This window comes from Leptopilina boulardi, unplaced genomic scaffold, assembly GCF_019393585.1.
Source record: "Leptopilina boulardi isolate dan_hultmark-lab unplaced genomic scaffold, ZJU_Lbou_2.1 LbouV2_366, whole genome shotgun sequence".
NCBI classification, from domain to species: Eukaryota; Metazoa; Arthropoda; class Insecta; order Hymenoptera; family Figitidae; genus Leptopilina; species Leptopilina boulardi.
Genome location: NW_026137936.1, coordinates 484,812 through 497,735, shown reverse-complemented (window position 1 = coordinate 497,735; position 12,924 = coordinate 484,812). Strand labels below are relative to the sequence as shown.

At 28.6% G+C, this 12,924-nt stretch overlaps 1 protein-coding gene across 5 annotated transcripts in view; it reads left to right on the top strand.

The window, feature by feature from the left end:
* The window catches only part of LOC127286909 (tight junction protein ZO-1), a 99,831-nt gene that overhangs the window by 32,367 nt on the left and 54,540 nt on the right, over nucleotides 1–12,924 (top strand). Inside the window, exon 1 of one of the 5 annotated variants that reach the window (XM_051313543.1) lies at nucleotides 2,458–2,782. The exons of 3 other annotated variants lie outside the window; for them this stretch is intronic. In XM_051313543.1, the coding sequence (XP_051169500.1) occupies nucleotides 2,585–2,782 (198 nt within the window). In that variant the 5' untranslated portion in view covers nucleotides 2,458–2,584. Of the gene's footprint in view, nucleotides 1–2,457; nucleotides 2,783–12,924 lie in introns of those variants that run through there. One more of the 5 variants, XM_051313546.1, reaches the window with a different exon arrangement.

The window sequence follows — 12,924 nt, the reverse complement described above, 5'->3', positions numbered from 1 at the left end:
TTTTTGGGCCTGTAAAAATAATTTTCGGCGCTGAGCGTCGACGCCAACTTCATGGAGGTTTTTATTAGGCAAAAAAAAAATTTCACGAATTCAATTTCTTAGAAATATTATTTTAATAAAAAGTTCTTTTGTTGTGGTGTTAATTTAAAAAGTCGTATGAGGCAATCTTCATAAACTTTTTCCATTTTTCTGAATAATCGTAACTTGAAATAATAATATAATTTTTTTTCAATTGGATGTAATAGCTTTCGAAACTATAAATTATAATATTTTATTGCTTACACCTTATTAATATTACACTTGGATTGATTCAGAATTTCAAATGTTTTCATCTCACAGTTAATACATAAATCTCTGTAGGTATATTATTGAAATTCTTTTCTGATGTTCTTCTTTATCAACAGCTCACTCAGCTTTTCAGCAGTAGTTAAAATCATACTCTGTTGTATCAACTTCGTTTCATTAAAAATTTCTTCAAGTTTCTGCTAGGTGGCATTAGTTATTAACAATTTGAATTAATTGAAATTTTAATCTATTTAGTTTATTTTAATGTTTAAAACAATTCGTTCTTTAGTAAATAATAGGACTAAAACATTAATATATATCTAAAAAATAATTCAATAAAATTTTTGCTGCCTTAACTAAAAATTTATAAAAATTAAATTCGATTAACTTTTAATATAAAACAAAATTTTAGTAGAGCAAAACAAAAAATTTAAAAAAAAAAATTTTTTTTTGAGTTCTTGTAATAGGTAATATTGGTTTTGTATTACAAATATTACAATTACAAATTGTTTTTTTACCTAATATGAGTTTGTTGTTTAATAATTTATTATTGTTTTGAAAATTATTATTACATATTCAAAATGTTAAAAAGTATTTAATTAACTTTGGTTAGAATTTAATTTAATTAAGAAAAAAAAATTAATTTTTTGTAATCATAGAAAGGCGTTCCAATGTAATTAGGAAGTTTTTAGAGCATTATACGCCCTTTTAATTAATTATCTAAATGGTGTGCCACAAATTATTGTCTACATCAGCTTAAAAATTATTTAATAAAAATAGTCACGCACTATAAAAGGACTCGCGTATAATGTATACTATACTGTTTCATTTGTATTGTTCTATAACAAAGGGAATGAAATGACGTTGTAATTTTTCAGAGGCTTCTAATTCTCTCTCTTTCTCTGTCATTTTTTTTACGTGTTCAAGTTGTGCAGCACTTTATCCATCATCGCTATTAAACAAGTTGATTCAATTATCTCTTCAATGGTTCCAATAATGTTTCTAAACTTTTTTAAAAAAAATATCTTTTACAATGCACCTTGTATATATTATATTATTATTATTATTATTAAATATAAATATATTTATAGTTTATTATAATTCAGGAAAATGATAATAATAACTCACAAATTTACATCATTTTCATAAATTGCACTGAAAAAAAAATCTATTTGATTCAAATAATCGGTTACTTGACTATTATCAAATAAATATTAAATAAATATTAAAACATTCTATTTTCATAAATGAATCAGCTTTAGAAAGTAAAGAGTATATTTTTTTTAGTAACAATAGTAATGTGTTTATAAAAAATATTTATATTATTTAGTATTTTTTTGTACATATATAATTATTTTTGTTTTTGCATAAATTACACTTTGCATGCTTTGCAAATTTTTTGTTACTAAAATTTGTATTTATTTAAAGTTTTAAACAAAAGTCTAAATATTTAATTTTTGTTTTTAAATCTGCATTAATTCACATTTCTTCTGAATCACTAAAAAGTTTTCTGAAATTTCTAGAAAATTTGATAAAGTTTCGAAACATTTTCATGAATTTCCAAATTTCTATATGAAATGTTTACAAAGTTCAATATGAAGTTTCTGGAAGGTTTCATAAAGTTTGTACAATAAGAGTATTCAACCCATTCCTAATCATATATTTTAAGAATAGAGTTACCGATAAAATTAACATTGAGGACCTAACAATCACATGCTGTTAACATGAAGTTTTTTGAAATTCAATAAACATTCTAGAGAGTTGCATAAAGTTTCTAGAAGATTTCTTGAATTTTACAGAAATCTTCAGTTTTCCAATTTAAAATGAAAAAAAAAAAAAATATTATATATGCCGAATTTGTTATTGAAGGTATTTGAAAGTATCAATTTATTTATAGAAACATCTTTGATGATTTAATTCGTATATATGGTGATGAATAAGGCTTCATTAGATAAAACGATTAAACAGACTGCTTCGTTGAAAAATGTATGAAAACAAGGTTTAGACCGAGCGATCTGGTGACAGTAGTGCTGTGTTTGATAAAGCTTCCCTGGAACCGCCCCTAACATGTATATAAAGAACACTAACAAATGCCAGGCACGTGTACATTATATACATGTATGAATACAATTGCATGAGAAACTTTAGAAGTCACATAATTCTCTTGGTAATTTAGTGATTTGCCGATCATCGAAGAGTGTGGACTAGGGTTTGTTAAAGGGTGATCGATCTATTTCGGATTAGTGTTTGCGTGAAGGTTCCATTTGAGCGCAATTTACTTTCACTTGTCGTCGTCGGAATGAAGATATTTGGCGAGCTTTTTCACAAAAAGCCTAAACGACGTAATGTCGTTGTTAAAAAAAGGAAACGTACTCATGCAAAAAGAACAGCTCATCATCATTCTAAATTACATGGTGGACCTCATTTACAGCGTGATGATTTTCTATTTGGAAATAATTCAGCATCCAATACTAGGCGACATCGGCGAAAACATAGGGTATAATAGGACTTTCGTCATTTTTAAAAATATTTTTTTCTAAAATTCATTCAAATCATATAAACTGATATATATATAAATTTTATAATATTTTTGAAATTTCTCAAATGTTCATTTTCACCATTGTATCTATGGAATTACAATAATGGTGGAAAGTTTAAGGCTTTTTCAACCATGCGTAGAGGTCAGGACATATTATAATATATTTAAACACAGACTTATTCCTTTCTCTTTTTAGCACGTCGCATAAACATAACTCTCTGCAAAGTGATGTTGGCTTAAATGCCATTACTAGAGTATGAAAAAAATCTATTTCTGAGACTTAGTCTTTAGTTTTTTTTTATTATTACAATTAGAGACTTATTAGCTGTTAATATCATATAGTAAATTATTTTTGATTTTTTGGTCTTTCCATTGCAGATCTACCCTTATCGTATATCTACAATTTTTTGATATACATATATACTGAGAAAAATATGCCATTGAATCAATAGCATTTCTGCCAAAGGAATAAAAATTATTGATTATTATTGATTATTGATTATTATTTTGTTGTTATTATTATATTGATTATTTAATTTAGTTCATTATATTTTTATTTTATTCTCCGTTTTTTCCACTCGTTTCCTTAATATATATATTCTATAAAATAGATATTTCATGAAGTGTATTCATATATGCTATTACGAAGAACAATCGCATTTACATATTTATAAATACTATACGACATCGCGAAGTAATCTCATACTTTAAATTTTATACCCTCATGTACTGATTAATATCTCTATTAATTACCAGTTTTAAATAATATACCTACATGAAGCTAATAAATTAATTTAGCCTCAAGTGGTTCTATATGATCATTATTGTTAGCAGGGATTGTCCATATAATAAATGAACAAAATTCTTGAAATATATTTAGCATAATTGTCTACGTGGTCAAAATTTTACTTGAAGAGAGAGTCGGAGAAAGCTACTTTTACTATTATATTTACAATCGTCTTTAAAAAAAAAAAAATTATCAACACTAAAATTTTATCTTATTTTTAATTTAAATTATTCAAAACATTAATTGTCAAGAAAAATGATATAGTAGCTCAAAAAATTTACTTAAGTCTAAATTTTTTTAAGTAAATTTGATTATTAAGGGGGCACAGGCATAGTCAGCGACGCGAAAATAAACGGTTTATTTCGATTTCTTTGTAAGAAAATGAATGAAATTTTTTCATTTTAACTTTTTGCATCATATATTAATCTATATTCGAAGAACATTTCGTAATTTTTTTTTGTTAAAAAATAATAAAAATTGTAAGCGATATAACGAATTTAGTGTGGTTCTTGAAAAAAAAGTTTCTTTATGGTGGACACGATAAGTCCCGACAGAATCATCTGAAATCAAAAAACCAAAAACATTTCGTTAGTAAATGAGTTTGTTTAGTACTTGAGCGAGGCATATTACAATCTAGAACATAACCTATAAATTGTCTTTTCTGTGAAACCCTAAAAATAACAAGAAGTTAAACCACAACTAGTTAAAAAATGTGTAATCGATTTAAGACCTAAAATTTTTCTCAAAAATGGTGAATAATTTTATTATCATTTATTTAATTATATAATTATTTCCAAGTTATGTGTATATTTATTTCTATAAGAAAAGAACATTCTTTTTCAATGAAATACTATATAAGAAATGGGTTCACTTTTTACTTATATATATATACCTTAGAGACCATTTCTGAGGTGTATATTTATAGTTTTATTTTTCAACTTTCCGTGAAATCTGCTATTCCCACGGAAGGGTTTCTTACAATGATAACAATTATAATACAGTCCGCTGACACATCGACCGACCTTGACACTGACTTCTACATTTAACTCCACACCTTGGTATTATGGGCTTCTTATTAAATGCTAACTGCTAACCAAGCTCAGAATTGGCTGAGCTCATGCTTCACCTTTTCTGTGTTCTTGTGTAGTTTAGTAAAAAAAAAAAAAAAAAAAAAAATGGGCCTCACATCCGCTTGAGAATGAAGTGTGAAAAAGAAATGATGAGCTATACGAAAAGTAAATCGATTTTTCGTCCTCTCTAAAATTGATGACATGCATTTAAGAATTTTTTTCATGTAGTAATTTTATATAGAAACTGTGTAATTTGCAATTTTTTCACACACTTTTTTTTCGCAATAAATTCCCGTATTGAAAATCTGTAAGATTATATTAGTGCGATATAATTTTAGTAAATATATCTTGTTAATGAGAATGAAATTAATCAACATGGAATTTTAAAGTGAATAAATTATCGAATATATTTAGTATAAATAAACATGAGAGAATTTGAGTTTCCCTCGTATGTATATATATCTATATTATTATTAACTGATTAGTGTCTGAAAATGCCAGTGCGAGAAACATTCCACCTTTATCTGAAAACGTATCATTTCACATTCATTTTACTCGCTTTTAAATGAATTTCCAATCCCCGTAAGAAATTTACGTAACGCAAGAAGTTGAATGTTCTCAGAACCGTTAGAACAATTACCGAGTCATAATATGAGAGTACTTTCGCATCTTATACACTGAATTAACTTAACTCACGCATATTATTGCGAGTTTAAGATATAATAGTTTATGATGCAACCGCGTGTGGCAGGCGGTTTTTATATATTTGTTTAAGAGAGAACAATACATGTTTCTTTTGAATTCTTCTATTTTAATTTCTGATATGCCTTTGTCAAGAATAAAGAAATATTTAATTAAAGGTTATAGGCTATTGGTGTATATTATAAACTGTTTGAATAAAAATACGTTGCCTTTGATTACGTATTTATAAGAAGTATAAATATTATAGGTATTAGAGATGAAAATTGTGCTTTCTTTTGCCTGCGAATGTGAAGTTGCGGCTATTTCCTCATTTAAACTAACGATTATCTTTTCAAATTCTTCCTTAGCTTATTCTGTTATAAAGTATAAAAGAACAGTTATTGGATTATGAGATTTGGAAAAAAAATTTCAATGTGTTTTAACAATTTTTATAATATAAATTGTTTTTATTTTACTTCTTTCGTTTTATTGTAAAATATCTCTAAATTTTTCTTTCACTTCAAATATATATCTACTTATTGGAATTTTTGTTCATTTTAATTTAAAAATTATACAGAATTTATTTTAGTAAACAAAATTTTTATGTAACCGAATTTTAATTTAACACACTTATTTTCATTTAACACAATTTTCATTAAACACAGAGAAAAAATTGTCATCACTATATAAAGCATTCCTACGAGGAAGCAAAATGTATTTTTTTATTAGAGCCAAATCAATATTTATTTGTTTCAAATAAATTTTATTTGAGTGCGAAATAAAAATTTTTATATGCTTTAAGTACCTAAAATTTTATTTGTGCTAAAAAATTTTTTATTATTTAAAACAAAAAAATTGCATATTTTTTTACAAGTATGGAATTTTGAAAAATATGTTTTTAATATTATTATAATAATCTTGTGAAGACTTTGCAATCAGTAGCGCGCATATATATTTTTTTTTTAGAAGAAGATTCGTGCATCTTGATCAACTTTCTTGAACTCGTTTGAGCTTACGACGAGTTACAAACATCAAGAGTAATGATTCTTATTTCTGGACCACGTGTGTATATCCCATCTTATTCACATTGATCAGGTGTCAGTAATCAGATCAATTCTGGTTCGTCCGGTTTTCGATTTTATCAATATAGAAATGCACGCATGTATAAGTCTTGACTTTTATCTTTTTTCAGTTATGGATGGCTACACTCGTGAGATTGTGTTTTTTTTTTAAACTTATACACTATGGAAAGGAGATCGTGAACCAATTTTCTCTGATTGATATAGATTCTTGTATATCTCGTGCATTATATGTGCCATTATCAGTTTGACTTTCCCTCGTACTTTCAATTTACTCAACAATATATATAGGTATATATATATATATATAATTTGCGTAATACAATTTCTATTTTCACGTGAGTTGTAATTTTCAATTTTTATGACAACTTGATTGATACTCAAGAGTATAAAGATTCCCTTGTTCTTGGGAAAATTTAACGATATATTTTTATGATTTTTTCCTAATGAGTTCCTTTCTTTTCTGTTTCAGGTAAGTAACCATTAATATGGCTATAGTGCTTTTACTCATCATCTTTATGTCTCAGGGTAAGAGAAACGTTTTTTTTTTTTCACGAAAATTTTTTACACTTATACGATGCTGGATGCGGTGATTTCGAAAAGTTAAATTCATTGCGAATAAATGAGGATCGCAGTCATTTGTGATTATCTCTTTTTCGTATAATGTTAATCTCTTTGTCAGTGTTTTTTTTTTTAATATCTACTTTGAAGAATTATAAAAAATTTTCCTTATTTGGAAATTTCATTTATAGTTTTTTAAATTATAAGCTATAAAGTGCGTATATGATCTGTAAAAATCTGTAAATCTGAACAAATTTTGAATGAAGTGCAAATATATGAATTACATAAGCAAAAGGAGTCGACAGGGTGTGTTTATTGTATGGCATATAATAAAATAATATTGATCTTGATTTGGCATGAGTCAGTGCGAGAAAGGAGAGAGGAAAATTAAGTTCAAACGTATATATATATATATAAGTGTACTCTAACGCATTCCGGTCAAGTTTTACAAAACAACAATTCTTCTATTCTATGCGCACACACAGAGACTTGCAATGGTTCCGCAGCTGTCGGAACGCTGCAACATTAGCGCAGCATTCCTAGCATACTTTACGACAGGTAATTGCTAGGTTGTATTGCTAGACCATTGCGCGATTAATCAGTCCGCTGTTCATGTACCGCTTACCGTGTGCAACCTCCCACTATTGCGAAACGTGTGCCGCCACCGTCGATAAATACGTCGCTTGCTACGTCATTCTTCTTATATTGCAATTGCTCGCAAGAAAAATCGCAAGAGAGTGAATGCCGCATGACTCTATTGAGAACGACGACGACGACGATGAACCTTTCTTTCTATTTAATTACCCTTATTTAGGGTGTAGCTCAGCACACGATAAGAAGTTTATACCATACAACTATTGGTTCTCCCGTCTGTATATATAATTATTATACTCTACACCGATAAACATCGGCTTTACCGAAACATATGCTTGCCGTGGCAATTCCACTTGCACTCGTTTCTTATTCAACTATACACACTGTGGGAAATCTCGCAGGGCGTCACTTCCGCTTCTCAATCCCCCGTCTATGTATGTGTGCAGAACACTCTAAACAAGACTATAACATTCCGTAAAAAATATATGCTCTTCTTATTTCAAGATAAGACACTTTATCATGTCTCAGGGGGTTATCAGCATTTTCTTGATTTATTTTAATTGCTCCTCTCTTCGAAGAACAGAATTATATAGAGATGAGAAAATTTTTATATTCTTGGAAGTATATTATGTTGTCCGCAGGTCCCTTGTATATTTATCATATATATAGGAAAATATGATATTCACTTGTTTTAACTAGCTGTTCCCCTTCGGTACATAAAGGATTTATTAAATAATTGTGCCCAAGTTTTATTTAGTTTTATTTTGTCAACTATTTGAGAATTTTGCTTTTAGTAAAATCAGAATCATTAATTATTGTTAATTCCTGAACACTACTGTATACTAATCCTACACTCTAAATCTGTATCAGTGCGACATTTTCACTAATTCAAATTTAGAAAGTAAATATTACCACATATGCTGACAAAATTTGAGCTTACTTCAGAACCAAGAACCAGGCTATGTACTTTTCCGAAGAATTTGACGTGTTGCATCCGAATCTGACTTGAGAATTGACTTAGCACGTCAGGTTTATGAGATATTCTAACTGTAAGAAAGTAGTTGTTTGTCATACGACTAAATAGTACAAAAACAGAGTTTTCCTCATTTTACAACAAATTATATTAATTTTTGAAACAAAAAGTATGTGTGTCTTTTTGATTGTATAATTTAACACTGACCGATGAGTCAGTCTACGACAAGCTTCCGTGTAATAAACATCTAACGATTAAATAAAGATATCTAATGAATTCTTTGATTCATTTACAAATCTAAAAGTGCAGAAAAGACGTTTTTTGACAATATTTGATGTCATGTAACATCAAGAGATAATAATTTTTTCAAAAAGGTCGTTACATCATATGGAAGTACTATTCTTCCCCTTTAAAATGCATTTTGAAACTTTAAAAAATCTTTATTTTTCCGACTCTACACTGAAAAAAAAATTTATTTGATTCAAATACTCGATTACTTGACTATTATCAAATAAATATATTTATTTGTATCAAATAATTATTATTTTAGTCAATTAAATGGTATTTGTTTTAAATACAGAAATTATTGGTTCAAGTACAATTTATTTAATTCAAATAAAAATTATTTGGTTCAAATAAATATTTATTTGATAATACTCAAGTAATCGAGTATTTGAATCAAATAAATTTTTTTTTCAGTGTAAGTTATCGTCATTTGAATTTTTTGAGTTTGGTGAATTTTCCAGTATTTGTAAACTCTGCAAGTAGTGTCAGAAAATTCAAAGTCATTTTCAAGTGGAAGAATAGTACTTCCAGATGCAATAACGACCTTTTTGAAAAAAATTATCTCTTCATCTTACATGACCTCAAATATTGTCAAGAAACGTCTTTTCTGCACTTTTAAGTTAGAATGTCTCGAAAACATTGCGCCCTGGGTTAATTGTAATGTTAGATTCAGATACAGAAATACTTCCGAAAACTATAGTCTAGTTCTTGGTTTGGAAATAGACCAAAATTTTGTCGGTTTGTGTTAATGAAGGAAAGTTGGATATAGATAATTCCTTGAACATTAAATCTTTCAGCGTCAATTGTATACGTAGTTTAATTTATAAAAATTATAAGTTTGCTTTTGTTAAATTAGGAATCATGATTTGTTAATCATATTTGTACAAATGAAATTCTTAATCAGAAACAAATGATTGGACGTATCTTTTTCGTTTAGATTTAGGACCTATACCAATATAATATATTTTGGTTATCTGTAAAGAAGCAGCATGTAATCAAATCAAGTTTAAAGATCTGTTAAAATGTTATGCCGATGAAACGAACTAATTTTAGGGTGTTTGACATTCTAAAACCTGAACTTAACAAGCAAATTTTTGTTTTTCCAAACTGTAATTGTTTAAATGAATGTCTTATTGGTGGTTTTAGAGTCAAAATAAAAGAAAGACGTCCTCTGCAGAGGAAGCAATGCATAATTAGAATTAGATATAGAACTTTAAAAAGCTAATCACTAAAAGCCATAATCAAAGTTAAATGATTCACATTAAAATTTCCTTGCATTTCTTTATTTAAAATACATGTGTTTTAAATGTAAATGTGAAATTTTTAAATTTACATATAGAAGAACTTTACTGATGACATTATCTTTAACAATATAGGAGAGAGTGGTGCTTTATTGTCAAGCCGTATAATTTACCACATAATTTGTAATCAATTGATGTTTCAAGGGAAATGTGTATAAAGTGCAGAATGTATAGATATTAAGCAGAGAGCTGCGTAATTCAGGTAGGCGCGAGAGAGGCAAGCAGGTAGCGGTCTAGTAGGTTCGTCCTAATTCCCGAGGCCTCGCTAAGGTAACACGAGGGCGTGGTTCATATACTTATATGTTATAACTTATATCCTCACAGGAATATAAGACATAAAATGTTGATGGTTCACCCTTAACTAAACTGGTTCTTCTTTATGTATATATATTTTTTACATATCAACTCAGCTATATTCCTGTCGTACCTTTATTGCAACTAAGTGCTCGATACATTCACCTTTTGTCAGTTAACTATATATATATCTATAATGTACACATAATGAAAAGATGTCCAGGATTCATAAACCCTGACAAGGCGCATATTTAAGTTGGAATGCTATTCGTATTTGAAAATCCTATCGCGTCTGTAACGCACACCTCTCGTGATTAGTAATGGGACATTTTTCATTTAGTGCGTCATAAAATGTTTTGTATTATAATTTTCTCTTTTAATATATTCAGAGTCAGATTTGAAGACATGGATCAGTGACTTAATAAGTTGCTTCGAGAAAATCCAGGTGAACTTACATATTATGTATGTGAAAAGTGTCCCGTTATGTTATATAGTTAGACAAGAAACACGATTTTGAATATTTAATAAAGCTGAACGACTTGTCAGAATTATTAATTAATTTTTTTTTACAAGCCAACAGTTTTCGAATCGTGAAAGTTAGAAGGCGCTTTCATGCAAATGATTCATTTTGGTTTTGAATATATATATTTTTATCAATTTCCATCGCAATTGGCCCTTGAACTGATTCTGATGAAAGAAAAATCATTGTGAATTCCAGAAGGAGAAACGAGTCTGACTTATATATTATCCTTGGGCTAAGAAAGTAGTACGTAGAAGCCCATTGCAATAATAACTCCCGAGTATATATATATATATATATATACAAGTCATAAAAGCTGCTCTCTAAAACTTTTAAACTCGAAAGCTAACTTCCTTATTGGTTCCCATTTTCTTACCCCCTGAAGCTGAAGTACATTCGTAGAAATTAAAGCAGTCGTGAAAGAAAATAGTAATGCATAAATAAAAACATCGTGACTACTTGGCAATTTATTCCTTTGGTATTTTGCCACTTGGAATAATAATTTTATTAATGGCAAAAGAAGAAGAAGAAGTTATCATATTAATGAATTCAACTACTTGTTTAGTCACAATAATTATTATAAAATTTCCAACTGATTAATGAAATAGTCGCAAATACTCGTTCTGATAATTAGTATCATATAATATAACCCAAAGGCAGAGTTAATATTTTTCTAAAATTAGACTTTGCAATGAAATGTATTTTTTTGCATGCATAGGAATTATCAAAGATGAAAGTGGTTTAAGTCGCGCGCGAACCTGAAAAAATGTCTAGACTATATATGCTTTGCATTGGTGTATTACGTTGGCGGACGGGTCTTCTGAACGAACAGCGCATCGGGCCAGGGTCACGATGTTTCTTCGCGTTGAGAATAATTAATAAGAGACTGAATTTCTGAATTTTTATTATTTCTTTCGAGAATTCCAAGCAGTGCGAGTCAAGAACCGGTTTTATAGCACTCCGGATAAAGGAACATTGATTTTATCCTCAGAAACTCAGGACACGATATATCTGGGGTGTATATAAACTTCGCGCGCAGGATATGCGGGTCGCTGTACACGAATCTGCACGTATTTTGAATTACGGTCAGGATCAAGACCCCCGACACAAAAGATCATAAAAATCATGAATGGACGTCACTTTCATAGGTATCTCTCTCGGCTTTTCATATATGTTTCATATTCTCTGCCAATGTGTCGTATAAATCATAAAGTGTATTCCGTTTCTGATTTTCACATTCTTATACGCAGGTTTTATTTTATTATTTGAAATTTGGAGAATCGTACAGTTCGCCGATTTATATATATATTACGAATTAAAAATCTGAAATTCTTATTTTCGACGTATAGATCTAAGGAATGAAAGTTGGTTTAGTATTTAAGTAGAAAAGGGATTGATATTATTGATTGATAAGAATAGAATTAATATATTCAAATTAGCCGCTAATTTATTCAGATTGAAGGCATAGATTGAAAAGCATTCAAAGAAATATCGAATGGCAGTGTGATTCATTCGGAATGATAATGTATACACCATTATGGCAAAATCAATATAATTTTATTGGAAAGGTCAAAATTTATCTCTAATTTAGTATAATTTATAATAATGCCAAACCCCTAAAGTATATCTCAAAACTGTTATATACCATATGTATATATAGAAAATGTAGAAAGTCAAGGCAACAAAACTATTTAGATATCTTCTCGCAGCAGGTGACTAAAAAGAGAGAAAAATAAATTACAACTGGTTAAACTCGTTCAGGTCCTTTTAATTTTTAAATGATACTTTTGACGATGTTCGCTTCTCTATAAAATGTCAAACTGTCAGACATGCTTTCAATCTCTTTCATCAGTGCATCTTATAACTACATAGGTATTACGGCAGCACTATATATATAAATATATATATACTATATCATTGAAAAAGAAATGAAAAAAAGTTTTCTTCAATTCCGT